This window comes from Pteronotus mesoamericanus, unplaced genomic scaffold, assembly GCF_021234165.1.
Source record: "Pteronotus mesoamericanus isolate MK-2021 breed Mesoamerican mustached bat unplaced genomic scaffold, CSHL_Meso_final scaffold_54, whole genome shotgun sequence".
NCBI lineage: Eukaryota > Metazoa > Chordata > Mammalia > Chiroptera > Mormoopidae > Pteronotus > Pteronotus mesoamericanus.
In genome coordinates this window covers 21,255,564-21,279,339 of record NW_026555321.1, presented here as the reverse complement: position 1 = coordinate 21,279,339, position 23,776 = coordinate 21,255,564, and the positions used below count along the sequence as shown (strand labels likewise).

General features: G+C 46.5%; 1 protein-coding gene across 1 annotated transcript in view; it reads right to left on the bottom strand.

Annotated features, from left to right (window-relative positions):
- Nucleotides 1-3,857: 3,857 nt before the first annotated feature.
- Nucleotides 3,858-23,776, bottom strand: part of BFSP2 (beaded filament structural protein 2) — a 60,440-nt gene continuing 40,521 nt past the window's right edge. The window contains exons 5-7 of the mRNA XM_054595031.1: nucleotides 17,568-17,570; nucleotides 10,829-10,960; nucleotides 3,858-4,082 (exon numbers count right to left, since the gene is read on the bottom strand). Of these exons, the coding sequence (XP_054451006.1) occupies nucleotides 3,858-4,082; nucleotides 10,829-10,960; nucleotides 17,568-17,570 (360 nt within the window). The remainder of the gene's footprint in view (nucleotides 4,083-10,828; nucleotides 10,961-17,567; nucleotides 17,571-23,776) is intronic.

Below are 23,776 nucleotides of genomic sequence, written 5' to 3'. Positions count from 1 at the left end.
ATCGTGGACCCGCCCCCCCATCTGCATCAGACTTTATGAGGACAAAGACTCAGCTTGGATATTTTGGTCTGTCATTCTGTGTGACAGGTGGACTGACAGAAGCTTGAGGGAAGAATTAAGAAACTGAGGTTGGGCTTGTGTGCGTGTGTGTGCATGGTGTGGTTTTGGAGGCACTGGGAGCCTGTGTAGCACACACACAGGTGGTGGTTTCAGTTTTAATCAGAAGGCAGTAGAGTCTTGCCTGGGTAGGTGGCAGATGCAGGAACTATATTTGGCTGGCCCGGGCCCTAACCCTGGAAGAAAATTCTGAGGCGACAAGTGAGGTAAGCAACCACAACCTAATTAATCCCCCTCAGACTTAAGCTGCACTTCCCTTTAAACTGATTGTGAGGTGCTCTGCCAACAGCAGTGAGATGTGTGTCTGCACATAAATACCCTTGCGGAGCACATGAAAGAGGTCTGGATGCTTTGTGATGCCTGTAATTATGACACACGCAATAAAGCACCACGCCAACCCCCTCTCTAACAAGAATGTTGTTTTTGCCCCAAATTGTGGCAAGCTTGCATGCCTTGAGCACAACTCTTGCCCAAGTGGTGCATTTACATCATAAACCCAAGAGCAGCTGATCGTTGGGTGGCGAGGGAGATGGCATCATGCTCAAGGAACCTTGCAGAGCCTTCAAGAATGGCTCCATGAGCAAAGGCCAGGCAGGTCAAGTGATACTGAGACAGGCTAGTAGGCCAGGGCTAGTGGAATAGGGAAACCGAGACGGATAGGTAAACGGCCAAGCAGTTTACAGCCATCTAGGAAATCTTATCTTCCTGAAACCAAGGACACTTGGTGTGCACTCCTCCTCCACAACCAGAGGATAAACAGCTTAAATCAGCCTACTCAGGGAGATAGATAGCAGAAACCCAATTACTGCCATTTCACAACCACAGCCAAGGACACGTGAAGTTAAGGGAATAAATCTCATTTTGGTGCGTCAGCGTAAAGCCAATGAGTACTCTATTGAGATATTCCCCTAAGATCTTCCCTAAACCCCCAGGCTTTAAAACCCTTGAGATGAAGGACCTAGCAGGACCCCTCCCTCCCCACCCATCCCCACAGGCCTGCATCTCCTAAACTCTGAGGGACCCATGAGGCTTGCAATCAGGGGAGCAATGGGCAGCAGCACCTTGTACTGGCCTAACCCTCTGGATCTATTTCCAAGGCCCCCTCTTCTCTGACTTCCCAATGAGCTAAAGCAACCCCGCCTTGGCTCATTTCTTTCCTGCAATATATCTAGAGAACCAAAGCAGCCCTGCCTAGGCTCTCCTGTTGCTTCTTTTATGCTAAGCCCTTCCTTGTTTGACTGTCCCCAGCTTTAATAAATGTCTTTTCAAAATCACCTGGCCTCATGTTGTGAAACTGTTCTTGCACCAAGTCAAGAACCCACACACTTACAGAGGGCCCAATGCAGACTCACTCGGGGGCCAGGCCGCGTTTCTGGTAACAATATCTACCTCCATCCGATAGCGAGTTGAACAAGGTGGGCAGGCTGGAAGCCACACACAAAGCATTTATTTGGAGAGAGACAGGGAGGTTGCTTGAGCTACAGACTACTTAAATTTAAGTCAGCAAAACCCTCTCTCTCCACTCCCAGGAAGCTTTTCAGCACAAGCTGAATCAGCCAGGAAATCTAGCAGGGAACCCAGCTTGGGGTGGGTGGGGAATGGATGGGGGTGTTTGGGGTAGATGGAGAGTTGGGGAAAGCGCCTCAAGAAACTTCACTGGTCACTTGGTGAGGAAGGTAGCATTATCTTCATGAAAAGAGAAAGTTTCTCCATTAGCTGAAACAAACAAACAAAAACACATTTGAGTGAGAGAAGCCATGGGTGATGAAAATTAGTATAGAGATCACAGTAAGAGTGTAGGAAAGTAAGTGCCTCGTGGAAAGAGGTTGGCCTTTGGCACCAGACAACTTGGGTTTCAAATCCCTGCTCCAGGGTCAGTAGCTGTGTGACCTCGAGCAAACGACTTAAGCTCTGAGGCTTTGTGTCTTATCTGTAAAATGGGAATAATGATGTTGTCCTGGCAGGGTTTCAGGGAAAATGAAGATAACAAAGACTTTACAACTGTGCAGGCACTCACTAAATGGTATTATTATATTCTTGAAGTAAATTCAGCCTAATTTTCTGCTTTTTGTATATGTTTAAAACAAATGTGTGTATTCCGATGTCCATAGGCATCTAAAAAACTAGCTTGGTTAGAAACATCTAACTTTTATAATCGACAGCAATCAATCCAATAAAAAGACAGCTGGAAAAGAGGTTGATGACACGTTTTCCATTTGAATGGGGGAAGGGCTAGGTTGCTTCCACGCGGCTCTCTCGCTTTCCGAGGAAAGGGGTGGATGTTACAGAGGGCATAGCAGAGCACCTGGAGAACTGGGTGGTCACGGAAAACCCTTCTGCTCTGGGCCTTTGTACAATATTTTTTGCTGGAATCATGGGGGTTGGACTATATAATCACCAAGTTATCTCTTAGAACTGATAGTCTATTCCTTATTCAATGCATGGTGGGGAAGGGACCTTGGAGGGAGACATGATGACATAGAATTATAATAGAATAAAGGCTTGGGTTTCCTTAAAGAGCTGGCAAGGAACTAGTCCCAAGACTCAGGCATTTGCTCCTGGAATCCTTGCCCATTAAGAAAGACTGCATACATACATCTATGTATATATGTGCATATATACACATGTATACCTGCATAAACACTATATGTCATTCCTACCCCTTGCCTCTAGCTAAAAAAGGGCTTCCCCAGCATCCCTTGCAGGTAGGTATGGCTAATGAGATCGGGGATAGTCCATTGGAGGACTTCTCAAAACATTTTTCCTTCACTGTCTGATAAAGAAGTTACCCAAGGAAAGGCCCTTTTGCCACCTTCCCTTCCTTCCCTCTTCTTGTCTTGAAAGAGAACATGGATTCTGGAGCTGTGGTAGGCATTTGGCAACCATGGGTGACAAGGATGAAGACAAAAAGTCAATGCATCGGGGATGGCCTATCAGAAAGATGAAAATATTTGGGACCTTAATGAAGCCGTTGAGAAGCCTTAGACCACCTCATTTCTGGAACTCTGAAATGCACATGATTTATGTCTTTGCTGTTCACAGCATGGTCTGTGGGCCAGCAGCTCAGGCATCACCTGAGAGTTTTGTTAGAAATGAAGAATTTCAGGCCCCAGCCCAGACCTACTGAAGTAGAATCTGCATTTTAGAGAGATGCCCAGGTTTTGGGTGTTATGGGTGCACATTAAATTTCAGGCACATTGATTTGTAGCCCCATTAATTAGGCTCCATTACATGCAGCTGAAAGCATTCCTAATCGATACCATGTATGTACAGTAAGCCCTCATGTAACATTGTCAATAGGTTCTGGGAACTATGGTGAAATGATGTATAATGAAACCAATTTTACTACAGAACAATTGATGTACATAAGCTCCCACAGCATGTTATCAACATTATAATGAAGAAATGAACTAAATGAACTTATTCGAGAACCTGCTGCACTAGGTATGTATGAATACTTACAGGTATGTCTATGTGCCCATATCTTTTCATATGATTATAAGCAGGTGTACACACACATGTGTACATGCATATATAATATGTTTGTTTATATATTTGTGCATATATGTATGCAGGGATAGAAGAATCCTGGGAGGACAGAGTTAGGCTATGGGACTGTGTGTGTGTGTTGGGGAGTTTGGGGTGATTTCTTCTATCTTCATTACTTCTAAGTGTTTGAAAAAAATAATTTTTTAAACCAATGAGTTGTGCTCCTTTTATAATTAAACAAGAAAAGAGACTTACTCGCTCTCTGCCCTGTCCAGCAGGGCATGGCAGGACACCAGGTCCCTCTGCAGCTGGCACCTGTGCGCCAACAGATGCTCGCGGACCTGCTGCTGCTGCTCTGCCTCCGCGCGCAACTCCTGGAGCTCCCCCTCCAGCCTGCCGACCACAGTGCCCAGGTTCTGAAGCTCCAGGTCATGCCAGTGCTTGGCATCATGCAAGGTGTTCTCCAGGCCTCGTTTCTGCAAGAGGGAATATGTCCAAACTCAAGGCGGACAGGCAGGGTCCTTGGAGAGGGAGGTGTGTAGAGCAGTGGGAGGGGCTGGCATTGGTCTGATCAGTCCATTTCTTCAAGGACAGTGACTGTGCTAAGCTTATATAGCCTGGTGTGGAAATAATGAATCTTCCTCAGGAGGCCAGACTCTTGGTTAGTCTAATTCACTGATTGTTCTGATGGGGGCGGGAGTGGGAGTGTGTGTATGGGATGTGGGGGGCGGTGAGGGGAGTAAAGGAAGGAAGAGAAGGAGGAGAGAAAAGGGGATAGAGTGATGAAATATAAGAATGAAAGATGAGTGAGAAAATGAGAAAACAATGAGAGAGAGGGAGAAATTCTCACACACACACACGCATGCAGAGGCAGTTTGCAGGTGTTTCCTTCAAAGAAATCTTGCTCTCTGAGTGGCCTCTGGGACTTTTTGCTCCGGTTTTTTCACCCCTGGGGGTGGGGTGTTCCTTTCCCTTCCATTGCTGAAACCCCATCCATCATTCAGCTAAAATGCTGTCTCCTCTGGCATTCTTTCCCAGATGCAAGTTAGAATGAATGTCTCTGGCTTTTCTATAATCAGCATTTTTTTCTTTAGTGTTTTAGGTGCACATTTTGGCTAATTCCTCTTCCTCTGGCTGCCCCTTCACTGCGGGCTCCCCACCGCCCCATCCTGAGCCTGTTCTCTCTGTGCCTCCGGGGCCTGTGTTCATTGGTCTTTACCGCTCTCATGATTTGAGTTATCTCTCGGCCAATGACTCCTGCGTTGGTACTTCTAGCACAGACCTCTCTCCCTACCCACTATCGACCGGCTATGACTTCTTGCTAGAAATATGTACAGTCCAGGGCACCTCAAATCAAGGCGTCCAAAATGGACCCATTGTTTTCCCCTTGGACCTGCTGGTCTTTCCTATTTTGTGCATCAAAAGGTGAACTCATGATAACCAGAAACTGGGGAGACATGTCCCTGATCTCCCTTCCCAAATTCAATCATTACTGAATCCTGTCTCTTGAATATTCTGAAAAGTTTTCCCATTTGTGCCCTCTCTTCTCCAGTCACCAATATCCAGGATCGATGCTCATCACCTCTCATCTAGGGCAACCTCATGGCCTCTTAGCTTGTCTTTCTGCCTCTCATTCCTCCTTTGCTGAGGTGATGGGGCTCTGTTGAAAGTCCAGATCTGGGCCTGTATCTCTTCTGCTGTAACCACATCTGGAAGGTCCCTAACATGGAACACATGATCAGCCCAGCATCTTTCCATTTTCACTCCCTACCTCAAAGTGGTGAACCCATCTAGTCTTTAAGTAAATTGGGGTCATGCCGTTTCCTGCATCTGCATCATCCTCCATTCCTTCTAGCGTCTCACCTGCCTGGCTCCTACTCATCCCCACGTGGAAGCTCAGGGGCCACCCCCCACCCTAGAAAGCCTTTCTTGACACTCCCTTGCCCCTACCACCACCAAGCTGGGTTAGGGGCCCCTCCTCTGGGTTTCCATGGCTGCCTGAGCACATGCGTGCCCTTGAATTTATGAGAGTGGGCTAAGCTTCTTAGGGGCATGTGTCCTCTATCAGACAGTGAGCTCTTTGAGAGCAGGGACCAAGTGTCTGAAACCCCAATGACAATACAGGGCCTCACACAGTGTAGATATAGATGCCTGTGTGTGTAGGTTGCTCAGGACGACAGCACTTGTGTTCTGTACGCTTATTGCCCTATCTATCTGTCTCCCCATTAGCTGGAAACTTTCTTCTCATCTCGCCATATACCATACCCTGCAAACTGTTGGGCTGACCATAAATGCCTTTAAAAAACTGTGTGCATCTGTCTAACATTTTTAATAGCTGCAGCTATGGTGAACCTATAATTTAGTATCTGGCTTTTTATATAACACATAAGAAACACATAAATATCTTTCTAAATTGGATAGAGTCAAATTTTGCTGAAGCAAATTCCTGTACCCTGATGCCAGAGAGGAGATTTTTCATACCCTTTTGAGCACCGTGGCTGAAATGAAAGATTCTTGGTTATTAATGTCGTCTTGAATCATGGCGGTTGTTAGGTGGGGGTCACCATATTATCTTATTTAAACCTTAATTCCATAGGATATGAGGATGTTGAGTCAGATTCCCATCCCAGGTACATTTATATGTAGCAAACTGTGACCTATAGTTGAATAAATATATATCAGTAACTCGTCTAAGGGTATTATTTTGCTGGTGGGATCTGGGAGCTCCTCCATGACAGTGAGGATGCAGAAATGGCCACCTAGACTTTGAGAATTATTGTTGTACCCCACGCCCCACCCCCTGGGTTTTCTCCCTTTGTTTATCAGGAAATTGCTTGGTTTAAGAGTAGAGGTTACTGACACTGGACCTGTAACACCTGTGATTTGGAAGAACATTTTGCGGAGCCATGGTTGAGCCATCTCTTTATAGTATTGGATCCATGTTCAGAGGGGACTCTTCCATGTGGCCTAGGGTTTTTCTCTGATGACTCAGGGCCCACTGCCCAGGGTGGGCTCCTGGGAACCCCCGTCAGAGCCTCTCTCCTCCCACCCTCAGAGACCAAGCCCAATTTCGCCACCCGAGCCCCCGCCATCCTGGCCTGGTTCCCACAGAGAGGCTTGAGTCTCGGCGACTGTGACCAGGCCACTGCTGCGGGGGTCCTAGCCTTGGCCCACCAGGCAGCCCGTGTAGCACCAGCAAGCAAACTGGGATCGCAGGAGCACACCTACTCCCCAGTTTATGGAAATGTGAATGGATGCCTTGAGTTATAAACCCTTCAGAAAGTAAAACGGTGACCTTCTGTGATTTCTGGTCTAGAATTCCTGACCTGAGTTGACGAGACATAGAGTTAGTGCAGAGTTAGCGGGCCTCAAGCACTATTGTTGGTGCCTGGCTGCCAACATAAACAGTGCTTTGTTGGAAAAGAGGGCCGGATGTCTCATCAGCGTGGCTTCCTGCGGCTCACATATGCTGCGGGGGCCTTGTGTGTGCCCAGGCTGCTCTGAGTGAGGAGAGCAGGGGGGCTGGATGAACTCTGCCATATTTGAAAGCTATAGGAGGTGCGCTACCTATTCTGGCTCTGTCTGTGCTCCTAACCTTGGCTACAAGGCCCAGGGACCACAACTCTGATCTACTGGAGCCAGAAGGGGGCACAGGCATCCTGTCCTGGGTCCTAGGCATGGCTAGCATGTCACTACACCCAAGTCTCTGGTTGTGGGTGTGAGCTCTTTTTCCATTTGTTCCAAAAGTCAGGACCATGGGTTTAAGTTAGGTGGCCAGATAGTGCAAAGCTGGGGTTATTCTCCTAGTGGTTCTAATATTAATGCTAGAGTGATAATTAATAATGCCACTTATTGACACCTCACTCTGTGCCAGATACTGTGCTAAGGGCTTGCACTTTCTTATTAATCAGCCCAATGGCTTTATAAGGTAAATCCTGTTACGGTGCAGGGCCAGGTCACAGTTCCAAAGGCAGCTGCGACAATGATCTCCAGCCCACATGCTCTTTCTCTACGAGCCATTGCCGTGGCCCCATTGAGAAGTGGCGTTTCTTTCTCTTCCTGTTGATTCTGGACTGGTCTTGTGACTGCTCCGGCATTAGCGTGCTGTCTAGGTGACTTTCAGGGACTTTCCAGCCCAGTTCTTGAGAGAACTAGTAGTTTTCGTGCTCACACTCTGACAGGAGCCAGACGCCATGTCAGAAGTCCAACTATGCAGGACTCCCAGGCCGTGGGGAAGTCAAAGTCAGCTACACAGAGGGGCCACATGGAGAGAGAGAAAGAGACGCACAGCTGAGGCACCAGATGTGTGAGTCGGAAAAGCCATTCTTGGATGTTCTGGCCCCAGCAGATGCTCCGTGGAGCAGGAAAAAAAAATCTCTGCGAAATTCTGCCTAAATTGCCTTAAGCCACTAACACAGCAGATACATATAAATAGATCCTTGCTTTATAAAAAGGGAGAAAATGGAATTATAGAGAGGCCACACAGCTTGTGAGCAGAGGAGCCAGGGTTCGGTCCCAAAGTTTCAATGCCAGTCCTCAGTCCAAGAGGGCGGCCACGGTCTCGGACAGAAACAGAGCTAGAAGGGACTTGGCTCCTCCACTTCTTCGTGTTAATGGGAAACCCCCTGAGCCACAGATGTCTCACTTGCAGAATGGTTGATAGTCCCAGTCCGGCCCACTTCTCAATGTTTCTACAAGGAGCCGGTGAGAGAATGTGTATGAGGAAGTTCTTATTACTATTGGTATTGCTTTGAAGAAATTTTGTTTTGGGCACTGTACCAAGTGATTCAGGGACATAAAGTAATTACACATGGTCCCTGCCCTCAAGCAGTTAATGTGACTTCAGTGGATGAGCTAATTTTACCACAGGCAGCGCCCTGAGTGTGTGTGGGTGACAGGTGGGAGAGGTCACCCAGCTGTGGGAGTCAGGATCTACGTTTCTCAGTGGATGTAGCGCTTCAGTGTTTTCAGGTCCCCTGTGCCAAGGGTGTGAGGAGACGAGCAGGTAGAGGTGGGTGGGCTTGTGGGGAGGTGTCCCTTCCAGCCATGGGGAGGACATGTCCAAGGGCTCAAGGGTAGGAAAGCAAAGGACGAGTTCTGGACATTAAAATGAAGCCTGAGCTGGGTAGTACTGGAAGGTCTGGCAAAGGAAGGCTTCTGTTGTAGGCCAAGCCCAGGCAATTCCCAGGACTGGGGACACTGAAAATGCAGATGAGAGGGGACAGTAGATGGAGGAATGTCCAGATGGTGCAACATGAGACAGCTAGAATCTATTGAGGAAAGAGACGGTAGATAAAGCTTCAGAGATGTTTTGAAGTGGTAAATGGAAACCTGAGATCTTGTGTTGAGGAACCTTAATTTTATCTGCAGAATAATACAGGTGGCAGCATCTGCTGAGGGACAGAGGAGGGGTGTGCCGGGGCTCGCTGAGAATGGGGACAGCTGGGAACAGCTACGCTGAGGGACACAGCACCCCCCTGCTTTGTTCAGCTCTTTGTGTAGAGGTTTTCTCTACCAATCAAGGCCTGAGCTTTTGGAGGACAGGAACCTCCCACTCCATATTTGCCTCCCAGGATCTAAGGGAGGGCTTTGCACATAATAGGCGCCCAGTATATGTGTGTGGAATGCATGCTGAGGGATGGGCCACCCGCCACTTAGGAGTAATTCATCTCGGCTCTTTTGATGGTGTGGCCTTGAGAATATGTTCTCATCCTTTTGCCTGAAATTTTCTGTTACAAGAAGAGTGACCATTTTGGCATCCACAAGGATATCTGCGGAAGAAATGGCAGCCTCTTCCTGTGCCTAAAGCTCAGAGGGGAAAGGCAGCACCCCTAACATTAAGATGTTTACCAAGGGTTATGGCAAGTGAATGAACTGATGAGCATAAAATTCACATAAATAATGCCATCTCTTTTAGATTTTTTTTTAAAGTGAAAGTGTGGAACAGCATTGCTTTAAATAGTAGTTTCCTGATCTTTCTCACCTCAGATCCTTCCTCGCACCCACTTGCTCTGACCCAGATCCCATCAGAGAACGAGTGGGGCGGAAGGGGAGCAACGTGGTGCAGCTCACGTGCGGCAGGAGGACTGCGCCTCCTCCCTGAGCTGACGGGGCCCTGCGTGACCTTGCTGGCTGGAGGACAACGGACCTCAGTGAACTGAAGACACATGAAGGAAGGGAACTGGGGGTGATGGCATGACCTTAACAACAGGCCGAGATAACGTCGTTTCTGAGGCGGGCCGACGAGGACTAACTTCATGGCAGGCTGTGGCTGCAGCGGGAGGCGGGGCTGGTGGTTTGATGATGGGACTGATTTGGGTGGCAAAATTGAGATGCAGGTTTATGGGGTGTGGTGGACGAAAAGCGCGCTAACATTGGTATCCGATCAGCCCCGGGGACTTGAGGCTGATGGGAGAGAAGGGCTTTCTTGGGCCTCAATGGACTTTGGGCCACTTCAGCAGTACACACGACCCCCTGCAGGGGGCGTCCAGGAGGGCTGTGCTTGACAATGTAACAACTTTAGGCCGTCCCAGAGAGCAGAGAGCTGTATTATTAATAATCATTTTAATTAATTATAATTAATGATGCAATCGATCCCCCCACAAACCACAGTGAGCCTGAGGAACTTACTAGATGTCTTAGGTTGTGTGCCCCAGAAACAGAGCCTTAGACAGGGATCCTGGTACAGACATAATTAAGTGGTTTCCCTCAGGAAAAGGGGGAGCAAGGAGCGCATGACAGGGCAGGGAAGGTGATAAGCCAGGAGGTGGTCACAGAGGAGCCTGGCTACAGCCTGATCCCATGGAGCCTCCTGAGGGTGAATTACTCCGTGGGGACAGTTCCCCTTTGACGCAAATGAGCTGGGCTTTTAATCCCCCTGTGAGTGAGTCACTGGCTGGGAAGGTGGAGGGGCCTGACCTCCCGAGGGCAGGTGTCTTCTGTTTGGCTGAGGGCAATTCTCTGGAGAAGAGGGGCAGCTGAGAAGGGGCCTCTGTGGGCACGAGCGGCCAGCATTCACGGCAGCCCCCTGGTGAAGCGTTCCTCGGCTGGGCACGCGCTGTATCTACCACACTTTTGATTTGGTATCAAGTAACCTTCCAGGCCTCAAACTCCTACTGTGAGATGGAAGACCCTTGCCCGTTGTGACCCGTAGGATTACAGTTCAATGGTTGAGAGTTAAAATTGTCACCAGAAATGCCAGGTGGCTTCCTGGCCCACTCACCAGGGCCCGCAAGGACTCCGTCTCAGCCTGGAGGCTCTGCACTTGGCACGAAGTGTTGTGTAACTCCGCCCTGAGGGCGGCAGCCAGCTTCTCTTCCTGGGTCTGGGCCCCACGGGCCGCCTCTGCCTGCTGCTGTGGAGAGCGAGGTCCTGGGTGAGCAGGGTGAGTGGAGAGCCTGGAGCCCTCCTTCCCCTTATTGTTTCTAATGACCATGCCACTGCTTCTAACTCAGAGGAAACAGCTATTAGACTTAAGAATTCCTTTTAGTATAGGTGCCCACATCAGCTTGTATAGAAACATTCATTTAGTTTGAACAAATAAAGCATGCCAATAGAATGAAGTTCAAAAGATTTTCTGAAGAATATATGGTAGAGCCCTGGCCAGGTGGCTCAGTTGATGGGAGTATCATCCCATACACCAAAGGGTTATGGGTTCGATCCTTGGTCAGGGTATATGTCTAGGTTGTGGGTTCGATCCCTGGTTGGGGCGCTTACAGGAGACAACCAATAAATGATTCTCTCTCACATTGATGTTTCTCTCTCTCTCTAAAAATCAGTAAACATATCCTTTGGTGAGGGTTAAAAAAAAGAATATATGGCAGAAAGTATATCAAATCCTTTTTTTCCTGTGCTCTAATTACTTAGTCCTCCCGTTTCCAGTTTTTTTATACCTCCTTCCAGAAATATTTCATATAAATATTTATAAAGAAAATGTATGATCATCCCTCTTGCTTTGGTACTTTATTGTAGAAATTATTCTAGTATAGCAGCTTATATACATCAATTACATTCTTTTACATAGTATTGCCTTGTTTGGAAGACCTATGATTATTTAGAAGTCCCCCAATGATGGACTGCTGCTTTCAGTCTTTGCCTGTTACAATTAATGGTGCAAAGAATAACCTACATCCCTCATTTTGAGTACATGGGAATATCTCTGGGGGGTAAGTTCCTGTTCTGGAACTGCTGAATCAAAAGTGTAGGCATTTGAAACTTTGATGAATGCTGCCAAATGGCCCTTCAGAGAATTTGGAACTCCTTCCAGCACTATAAGGCAGTGCCAATTGCCCCACCTTCTTCAAATTAGTAGTTAACAAACTTGATCTGATAGTCCCCGTTTCCTTGAAAAAACATGTCTGGCCACAGTTGTGACTATTAAGGGGAAGGTCTGTGTTTCGAAACTTCTTCCTGAGCAAGATGGACACATTCTGATTCCTCCCCATACATCCAGGGGAGCAGGTCATTGTTACTCCTCCCTTTGCTGGGGAAAAGGGAAAAAAAATGAAAGATCGCCCTCGTATACAACTTCAGTCCAAGTCTGACGGCATGTCACCGAGCCAGTGATGTAGGAGGAAAAAAACTGCTTTGTCTCCTAGGTTACTGGCTTGTTGAATTGACCATTTTTATTACATATGAATACTTATTGAATATGCAAAAACAGTCCAATCTAATCGACTGGCTCAGAAAACCCCAAGTCAAAAGGCTTACAGCTCAGTAGTAGTTCTTCCAGCTCTCGCTGTTTGGAAGGTGTAAGGAACTCAACATAAATGCCCCCTAAATGCCTGGGATCAGCTGGAGGAAAACAGAAGCTGTGGACCCAGCTCCAAATGGTCAGCCCATGGCTGTGTTTCCCTGGGCCATCACTCAGCCTCTCTGCGCCCCGTCCCTGCCCACAGAATGCAGATAACAGTGAGTGGTAAATGATAATCATACGATGACTATCCCCCGAATCACTTGAGGCTTCCGTCAGGTTATGCATGTAGAAGCTTTTAGAACCATAAAAGCATGCAAATATAGGCTGTATATGCTTTCTATATGTAAAAAGTGGTATCAGCCAATAAATGTGTTTGTAAAAACCACTGTGAGTAGAATACTACTACTGATAACTACTAAGGATAATATGTGTGAAGCACTTACTCTGCGCCATGTACTCTGTTAACAGCTTTTAGTCCGTGATCTCATTTAATTTTTACAACCCTATGAAGTAAGTGTCCTTATGATTCACATTTTACATGAGGAAATTGACAGGCTGAGTTCTTCTTCAAGGTCATATGGCCTCAGGGGATGGAGCCGGGACCCAAGAGCAGCAGCAGGCCCCAGAGCCGCGCTCCTAACTGGAGTTTAACGCTGCCGCTTCTACCAGTCTCAGCTTAAGGCCCTGAAATTGGAGTTGTCATCCCCACCGTGAAGGTGGATCACTCTAAAACATCCTCATTGTCTGCCAAGTCCTCCCGTGATCAGTAGCCCTGATTTTCCTTCTCTCTTTGGGGCTGGACCTGGCCAGAGGGGCTGTGTGGGTGGGTGGAGACAGGAGAGGGGGTGCCCTGACAGGCAGATGGAGTCGGGTGGCACAGCCTTAGTGGCACAGCCTTAGGGAGCGGCCAGCGGCAGCATGGGCTGGGGCCGGCTCCCAGTGGCTTACGAGAGCCGTGTGCTAAATTGTCAGGAATTTTGTAAGCTGGTTGTTAAACACAGCCACTGTTAAAAATTAAATTATATCAGCTCACAATTAAATAAGTTATATTAAAAATGGTAATAAGTACTCAAAATGCAGGGCTTGCTGTTTATTTACATTTATCATTATCTATGCTGTTGCGTTATTTACATGGATGTCACCTGTGTGGTAGAAATAAACGGTGTGTCCCTGCCCAACTGTCCCCAACTCTGTGTTCATTCGCATCAAGCTAGTAGTTTGAAATCAGTATTGACACCATGAATTACTATTTTATTGATTGTCCAGACTTAGGAAGGGATGCAGAAAGTGTTAATAATGCAGATTAAACTTAAAGGTCGGTGTCTGTAGCTGTCGCATTGTGAATAGCACAAAAATTAGAAGGAATATTCTTCCAATATTTGAAAACTATTATCTGATTTGTAAAGAAGTTACATCATTGATGAATGAACTCATTAAGGCCAACAAAAATACCAACCAAAATTTGCATCAGAGTTATCCTCATTCATCACGGAGGGACTTTTTGTATAATCAGATATTAATAATCAAACATTTTTCTGTAGTCTGATTTTGTGACACTATTGTTGATGGCAGAATTATAAAAATGGTTGGTGGCTTTTTGCAAGAAACAGCAAGTCACACTGAATTACAAGGTGCAAATGGAAAGGCAAAGTATGTATTTTATCTTAAAATTTATGTTATTTCTAAAATTAGATAAATAAAACATGAACAGAAATTCTCTATCACTTTCATGTGGTATTGTGAATTTGACTGACATGCAAATTCATATGCTTACATTTCCCCCCACCCCAAGAGCAGTTATAAAATGTTGCAGGGCACCATGGGTAAGAGCCGTGAGTGAGTGGAGGCCAAGCCCCATGGAGGTCATGTTTCAGAGCCTTGGTCAGTGGGTCTGAGCTAAAGTTGCTGGCCAAGGCTATGATCTGTCTGTCTTTCCCGTCAACCCACATAATGAGTGGCTTGTATTCCGTGGGGACACACTGGTGTTTGGAGGGACGAATCCTTATGTCTTAGTTTCATTAGCAAAATGCTAATTTTCTCCCCACTGTTCTTGGACAACCAGCATGGCTTCTCACATACCTGCATACTAATTCAAACTATTTCTAGTCAAACCAATTCCCTTTTTCTTTGTAAATAAATGTGTATAAGATAGAAACTGTAGATTCGTTCTCAAATTTTAATGTGCATCAGTGTCATCTGGGGGAGCTTGTGAAAGTGCAGGTCCTGCTTCAGGAGATCCTGAGGGGCCCAGGAATCGACCTGTGAAACTGTCACATGATGTCTGGTCCATGGAAGCAAATTTCTAGGTTGCTGCAGAAACCGAAAGAACTGCTTTACTTGCTGCAGCAAGAAGATAACTGAAAAATTAATAAACTTAAAACAGATCAATGTTATTTTATTTTAGCAAATGGTACCTGCCAAGCGGCTGACTCCCAAAGCCTTCTCTCTCTTTGTTGAAAGGTGAGATTAACAAGTACAAGAGAAGTGTTAATAACCTACCAGCATGAAATGGAAACGTTCTTATACACTTTAAGAGTGAAAGAGAAAAAGAAATTAATTTGATGACAATGAATTACATTGCCATTTTATATCATGTCTCCTACTTTCTGAAAGCAGCTGATCCCATACTTGCCCTTCATCTGGGAACACCTAGGTGTTTGAACTCACCTAAATGAATTACATGTTCTTCTCCAATGGCTTTTTAGATTTACGCTTTCTAGCTATTGCATTACCTCTATTTCTGTTTCCATTTCATCCCAGTTGCCTCCAGATCTCTCCTCACAGATCAAATAGTGGGTGTGTGATTTTTGAGCCCAAGGATAGGAGACAGGATTATGTTCTGTTGCTAGGATGTGTAACGAGATTCAAATATGTTAGTCCCCCTCTTTCCAACTGGCTTGAAATCTTGGCTTCACTGTGCAGGGGCTGGGCTGCCCGTGGCTGCACCCCACGTATATTTCTGGGGCAGGAGAGCACGTGGACATTTTGAAATGTGATAAACATGTTCAAATTAAAATTTTTTTAACTTCAATTTTCATGTGACTGCCCGCGAAGGATGGATGTGAGAGAAGAAAAGCCGCATGCTTTTGAGTAAGTCAGAACGGACTATTTGAGAGTTTCCAAATGGAGGGGAAAATGCCATCTCGAAACCCAACCCCCTTTTGCTCACTCTCATTGCCATTCCTCAGAACATCCTTGGCAATGACCTGGAGTTGGAAGAAATGCCTCTCTGTAGCGTGAGGGGAGAGCGTAGGAGGAGGCAAAGCATGGAGAGCCCCGGAGCAGGTGTGTTCTGTGTTCTGCGTTTCCCTGAGCAGTTGCTGTGCGGGTCTCAGCAAGTCATTCTAGCTCTTAGGTTTTCGTAAGTGGTGAAAGACTGCTACGTTCTGCTGCAGAGTGCACCTGAGACCTCCCAGGATCCTACTCAGCTCGTTACGTTCGTTATCATGGAGAAGGGAAAAGCAAGATTGGGACCTGGAGTCGCAAGCTGGTATCACAAAGGAATCTTATCTCACAGGGAGGCACAGAGCCTTGGTTTGGAAAGCGCCTAACAAGCCTGGTGTAACCTTTTAGCCCCTCAGGATAGAGGCCTCCCAACTGCACATTCCACAAGATGTCCCTTGCTCATTCTTAAAAAATGTAAAGTAAGAAAAAGAATCACCGCTCCCCACTCCGTGTGACCTGACCAGGTCAGCCTAGCAGGTGGGGGTGTCAGTCAGGGAGGAGTATCTAATAAACCTGACAGGCTCAGTGCCCGAAAGTAACCTCCCAGGATGGTTTGATCATAAATCCCCCAACTGGGCAGGCCTTGGTGGCTAGTCACGCCCCAGGCTTGTAACTTCCTTAGTAAAAGGTTTATTTTTGTTTTAAGCCCTGTCCCTTGTTCTTGTTCATCTAGCTTAACAGCCCTTTGAAATACCAAAGTAATCCTTTTTCCTAGTCCCCTTCCCAGGCTAACTGCCCTCATGGGAGCACACGACATTGTTGCCCCCTGCACACCATCTCCATTTGCGGTAAATGTTCACTGTTAACTATCCTGTACTCACCACTGTAAAAGAAGGGTGTACCTCTCCATTTTACTTTTTATCCAGTCATAGAGATTTCCTCACCTTGCTTTGCCCCACCTCCTTAACTACCACCAATGGATTTCACATACTCTTCCTTCCTTCCCTCCTGATTCCAAATGCATAAAAAAGAACAGGAGAACTGCCCTTTTCCAGAGCATTTCTCAGTCCATTGAGATCTTTCTTCAGGGCATGTCCTCAGTTTGGCTCAGATAAACTCTTATGAAATTTTTCTATAGGTTTGGACATTCTTATGTCAACAGTAAGAAAGTATGGTTTGAATCATAGCTCTGCTGCTTTCTCAACTAAGTGACCTTGGGTAAGTTACTTAACCTCTTTGTGCCTCAGTTTCCTCCTCTGTAAAATGGATTAAATCACAATACTATCTCATATGGGGAAGATAAAATGAGAATGTGCCTGTCAAATACTGTTTACTGCCTGGCACTTGAAAAATGCTCAATAAATGCTTTGCCAATACTGCTTTCATGGCACATCCCTTTCTACCTTGTAGAAGATGATCTTTCTATCCATCGCCTGCCACCTCCACCCCAGCCAAACTCCAGATTAGATTGTGGATGCCCTGTCCTCAGGGATGACTTCTTTGTCACCTCCTCTAGCCTCCCTAGGGACCTAACATGGCTTTTTATACACAGTACATGCTCAAAAACATTTATTGAAGGTCTATGAAGTATGTCAGGCACATGCTAGAGACCAAAGAAGAGGAGGATCTACCAGGAATGGAATTAAATCACATCTCCTTTTCATTAGGAGGATTCGCTCTCATTATTATAACAATTATAAGCCACTTCACACTCATTCGGCGTCATATAAATGTTATTTAACTAAGGATAGTTCTTTACAGCCAGCACACCCAACCCTGACCTTCCCCAGCCAGAGGTAGCATTTACTGGGGAGAGGGCTAGATGCCATCCAGTTTTCTCCAGAGACACATGCTCCCCTTAGTAGGAATTACAAAGAAGGGCAGGTCTCGCATGGTGAAACCTCAGTGTTGGCAGGAGAGCTGGCCTGGTTAGACTAAGCCAAGTTTCTCCTTGAATTTACACAAGAACTGCCTGGCTGTTGACACTGTTCTCTTTGGGGTGTAAGACCAATGCCCAGCCTCGGCCACAGCTGCCAAAGGAAGCCCAGAGGAGCCCATGGCTGCGTGGACTTGCTGTCCCTGCGGTCAGAAGTAAGCACACCTGCTGACGAGAGCAGAAGAGGCTCGGCAGTGAGTGTCATTCCGAAGAGAAAAGTTTATTTTTCTTCTTAATTGTTGGAGATGTCCCAATGGCAATATTTTTGCTCTGGTTATTGAGATCATCTTGTTCTTAAGAAAAAGGGACTCCTCTGCTTTGTCCTTTCCAGGAGACTACCAAGTGTTTATTATGAGCGGCACTACCTTAATTTCTCGGGGACTTGGGTTGTTTTATTTTTGCAAATTTCTTATTTTAGAAGTAAGGTTCCTACACTTCTTACAAGAAAGAGCTACTGTTTTTTTTTTTTTTTTTAATCCTCACCCAAGGACATGCTAATTAATTTTAGAGAGAGGGGAGGGTGGGGGTGAGAGAGGAAGAGAAACATCCATGCAAGAGAGAAACATCGATCGGCTGCCTCTCACATGTGCCCTGACTGAGGATCAAACCCGCAACCTAAGTATGTGCTCTGACCAGGAATTGAACCATAACCTTTGGGTTTACAGGATGGTGCTCCAACCAACTGAGCCAGAACAGCCAGGGCAAGAGCTACTATTAAGAAATGTCTAAGATAGCTTTGAGGCCAGTAGAATTGGGTGGCCAGGGATGGGCATTCTTTGAAACCGGGGACTTTGCGTCCACAGCACCAAGAGCAGGACTTGGCACCTGGATTGAGTTTAACAATGGAATATGTGAGTGAGTGAAGATTCCTTGGTAGAAGGTGTGAGGGGGAGGTCACAAGGTTCGGTGATCGCTTACATAGACAGTCACTCACACATTGGTTGTTGACCAGCTGTGGGTTTGAAAACACAATACAGAAGACGAGGGCCTGGGAGTGCCTTCTACAATGTACATGGTTGCGCTGGGTAGACGGTCTCTCCATTTTCCCATTTAACACCCACTGTAACTCCCCCAGGTCTGCACCCAGTCACACCAGCTGGGACACGCCACTGCAGCGCACAGCTATAGGAACCATTCCTGGCTACCTGTTTCCTGTCCTGTAATAACCCTTCCTTACTGGCTAGCATTGTCTTTTGAAAGCCAGCTGGAACTACCATAAATTAAGTAAAAAGACAAGTGACAAGTCGGGAACATATTTGCAACTTATATCACAGAGCGAGGACTCATTTCTCTATGTACCAAGAGCCACTGCAAAGCAGTAATAGAAGTCTAAGATCTAATAAAAATGGGCAAATGATACGACCTGATAATACAAAGCAAATGTGGATGAAGTCAGCACATAAAAAGATGTTCTACTTTTCTCATGAGCTGAGAATTGCAAAATAAAACCACACTGAAAACCATTTTTTTTAACCTATAATATTGGCAAGAGATCACAAAGTGTGAGAACTCAGTGCACCGATGAAGCTGTGGGACAACAGATACTCTCAAACATTTCACATGAGAATGTAAATTGTAACAACCTTTATAGAGGGTAACTGCAATATTTATCAAAATTACCAGAGCACATACTCTCCTGCCCAGCAATTCCATGACTTTGGATTTATCCAACAGATACACTTCTATATCAGGAAACGAGGGAGATACAAAGTTAGTGATTAGTTTTATTTATAATAGCAAAAGATTAGGAGCCACCTAAACATTTATCAGCAGGGCACAGGTTAAAACAAATACTGGGATATCTGTTGGCTGGAACAGGGGTTGGCAACTTTTTCTGTGAAGGGCCAGAGAGTGAACATTTTAGGCCTAGCAGACCACATGGTGTCTGACGCAGCTCTTCTTGCTTTGATGGTGTGCAAATGCAGCCACAGACAATATGGAAATGAATAAGGGTGGAATAAAGTTTCCAATAAAACTTTATTTGCAAAAAAACACCAGGTAGGCGGGTTTGGCTTGCAGGCCAGTTTGCTGTGTTCTATGGTGCAATACTGTGCAGCTAAAAAGCAGTATGCTCTGAATACTACTATTTAGGTAAAAAGACAGAGAGCAGGTACTTGTATACCTATGTCCTTGAAAGGACACATAAGAAAAGTATAGCATTGATTGACGCCACCATGGAAAAGAACTGGGGGCCCGAGACATGGGTGGATGACGCTTGTTGCTGTTTATCATATTGTACATTTCGAATTGTGAACCAAGTTAAGGTGCTACGTATTTAAAATGTGAAATGAAATCAAAGTGAACAAAAAAAGAAATCAAAGCAAGCTGGGGCCCTTTTGCCAAGTTCATTCTGTGACAAACTATGATGTGTAGAGAAGTTACTCTGCAACGCTGGCTTATTTCACTGAAGCGCCTCTCGGGCTTAGCTCATCAAGTCGCAGGGACCCCCGGATTACAGATGACCTCAGGGGTTCCGCTCTCTCTCTTCTCCTCGAAAGGCGCCCTCCCCGTTGGCTATCATGGCACCATCGCAGGTGGCCACCTTGTAGTCTAGAGCCGGAGAAAAGCAGAGCAAAGGCGTAGACACAGCAGCCCATGTAAAACGTTTGCCCTGGCAGGGCTGATATTTCTGTGTGAACGTGGCTGAACTGGGCCCATGTTGTCCAAGGTTCCTCGTGGGTAAATCTAGACCTGTGCTGTCCAATATGGTGGCCACTAGCCACATGTCATTTTCTAAATGAAAAATTAGTACAAAATAAGTGAAATTAAAAAATTCAGTTGTATCAAAAACCACACGTGGCCAGCAGCTACTTTGCTGGATCGCTGCACAGGTTGTAGACCATTTCCATTACTGTAGAAATGTCTGTCAGAGGACACGACTCTGGTCCCCCTCTAATGTCTCTTCCGGCTCAAAGACTGCCTGGTGTCAATAACCAGAGACCTCACAATTCATCTCAGTCTATTCCCCCCTCTTCATTCTTAGTCATCCTGATTATTTTTAAGGCATGATGGTTATAGCACAGAAAAAGTTCCTGACCACAAATGCCCTAAACTGATCTGAGGCAAGTGCTGACCTGCGGCAGAGCAGATAGCAGTGGTGTTACGGAGCTCCCAGCCCTGAGGGACGGGGAAAAGGGGGCCGAGTTCTCTCTCATCGGTGCCTCACACCACTTGGGCCCGTGTTGGTAATCGGATAAGCATTTGGTTATTTTACACAGCATCCAGCTGCTGTGAATGAGGGACAGAGATGAGGTTTCTGGGAATGAAGGTGCAGCGCTCTTCCCAGGGAAGGAAGACTCCAGAAGGAGATTAAGGTGGCAAAACAGAGCTTTCCTTGCTGGGAGCTGACTGCAGGCCAGGCTTAGGGGAAGAGAGCCAAGGTATCTCAGTGATACAGAGAGATCTGATCAGATCACTGGGGCGGGGAAGGGAGTGGTTGTAGGAGGAGGTTGCCCAAGGCAACAGTAAACAGTCTAGGAGGGACTGGCTGAGAAGCTGAATGCCTCTGGAGTGCGTGAAATTATGGGCCAGCAGATTTAAAATGAAAGGAGAGTAGAGACAGGCTCTTGGGCTCTCCTCCTCGAGGATGCCTGGATGATGATGCTGCAGCTGCCTGCGCTTCCCAAAGGCTGGCAGAAGGAACTCCCGGCACAGCCTGGGGTCGGGCTGGCCTGGCAGAGGGTGGCAGGGTTATTTTTCTTTGGGTGTTCTAGAGGGGACCAGCTCTGAGGCAGAAGCCTGCCATTCTTCCAAAATTGTGTAGCTTTTGTATCTTATGTTGTTTTAGTTTGTAAACTAACCCTACGGAGATAAGATAATTAAAAACTAATAGGGGGATCGCCAGCTTATGTGTCTCTGTGGATTGAGCACTGGCCTGCAAACCTAAAGGTCGCCAGTTTGATTCCCAGTGACGGCACATGCTTGGGTTGCGGGTCAGGTCCCCAGTTCGGGGCGTGAGAGGCAAGCAATCAATGTTTCTCTCTCTTTCTTCCTCACTTCCCTTCTCTCTGAAAATAAATAAATAAAATCTTAAAAAAAAAAAAACACCAAAAAAAAAAAAACTAACCGGGGAATGATAGAAGAACTCAGGTGTTAAAGAGTTTAGCCTTAATTGATAAGCTTAAGTGACTGATGCACATGGAAAGCTGTTATTCCAAAATTATGTAGCTTTTGAATAAAGACTCCTTTTCTTTATCACCAAAGCTTTGTCTCCTAAATTTTGCCTAGAGGGTGGCAGCAGGCAGCAGGACCCCTCTTGCTGTTTGGCAACATCTGTGTCTAGGCTGAGCAACTGGACAGGAAGAGAGGACGGGGGCTCCCTTGGCAGGCTGGAGGCGGTGCTGCCTGCCCGGCAGAGGAGGCGAGCTGGCCGGGGGTGGGAGGGGTGCAGTCTAACTTCTCAGCTGCAGTTCTGGTGACCTGATGTGATGGGCAGGAATCTGAGATGATCTCTCTTATTTCTGCCTCCAGGTGCTATGCCTGTGATTAGGTCACATTATGTGACAGGGATTAGGGGATTTTGCCTATGTAATTGAGGTCCCAAATTGGTTAGAGGTGATCAAAAAGGAGAGGGTATCCCGGGTAGGGCTGACTTGATAGGTTGAAAGCTTTGAAAGGGTGGAGCTTTTCTGCTGGCCTTGGAGGAACGCACAGCCGTGGAAACTTCTCAGCACGTGACTAGGAAACAGGTGAATAAGAGCAGTTTTGCTGTGTTCCCCAAAGGGGCCTCCTAAAGGTCTGTGGGTTGCAGACTGGGGAATATGTTCCATGCTAGCCAGGGGGTCTGGAGAGTGGTCTGGCAGGTGCCTCTAAGCCTCCCGAAGCACCCCTAAATACCCTGAGTTGGGTAACCACACAAAAAGAAAAGGAAGGGCCAGATGTTAAGACCCTCCAGAAATTCTCGGGACCAGTCTGATCCTCCCAAACACTGACTCATACAACTCGAGATGCTCTAAACACTAGGCCACTGAGGTTCCTGATGTATACCACACCGTGGCTGGAGAGAGCCTAGCCAGCGCCTCTTTATAAGCTTTTAATGATTAGAGGCGAATAAGATTTTTGGAAAACAGTATGGAGATTCCTCAAAAAATTAAGACAACAACTACCATATCCTCCAGGTATTTTACATCTGGATATTTACCTGAAGAAAATATTAAATCAAAAAGATGTGTGCACCCTCATGTTCATTGCAGCATGATTTACAATAGCCAAGATATGAAAGCAACCTAAGAGTCCATCTATGGATGGATCGATATAGAATGGAATATTAATCAGCCCCAGAAAAGAATGAAGTCTCGCCATTTGCAAGAACATGGGTGGAGCCTGAGGGCATCGCGCTAAGTGAAGTAAGTCAGACAGAGAAAGATAAGTACCCCAGGATTTCATTTATATGTGGAATCTTCAAAAAAAAAACCCAAACAGACCAGAAAACCCAGCCAACCAAACAAAACCAATCTCAAAGATACAGAAAGCAAGGCAGCAGCTATGTGAAGGAAAGAGGGTCTGGGGGTGGGCGATATGGGTGAGGAGGTCCATTGTGCAGTGATGGATGGTGACTGGACTTTGGCGGGTGACCTCTGTGTGCAGATGTTGAATTTGAATATTGTATACCTGAAGCTTAAACAATGGTATATACCACCTTTACCTCAATTAAAAAAAATGAAAGATGACTTGGCAGGTAAGCGGTAGGAGATGCTGAGGGCATCCACGTTTACCCCCAGGGCTTACCCTGTTAGTTTCCCCCGGCTCCCTTTGCACAGCCAGGTTCCGTACCTCTGCCCGAGAGCTCTCTCCTTCTCTGAAGACTGTGAAAGGCCCCGCTGCTAGCAGGTGGCAGAGGACTGATGGGTGGTGGCATTGTCACCCCAGCTTCCTTGCCTCCCCCTCTTTTGCATTCTGTGCTGTTCCCCAGGATCGCCGTGGGGCTTGTTCCAGTCTCTCACAGGGGTAGCTCACGGAGAACATATTCTTTGTTGGTTCCCTCCTCGCTTCTCCTCTCCTGGTGCTTTGGTATTTTCCCCTCAACTTCTACATAAACCACCTCCACTTCCACATTTGTCTCAGGATCATTTTCTAGGGGAACCTGAACAAAGACATGAAATCATCATGCCAATTAATTCTCAGCCTCCCCGGCTGAAAGGTAAGTAAGTACATGTTTGTGTTCTCTCTGCAAAAGGTTTCAAAAGCAGTGCGTGCTCGGCCACTTCACATTCATGCTTTGCCGCCAAGAAACCGACAAGAAGTGCTGAGGATGGGCTAATGCCGGCCCCCGAGGGCATGGCTGCAGCTGACAAAACTATTTGTTGGAGGACTTCTGGCTGTCAGCTCTGATCTCTGTTGACGATCAGAAGGATCCACTCATTCTGCAAATATTT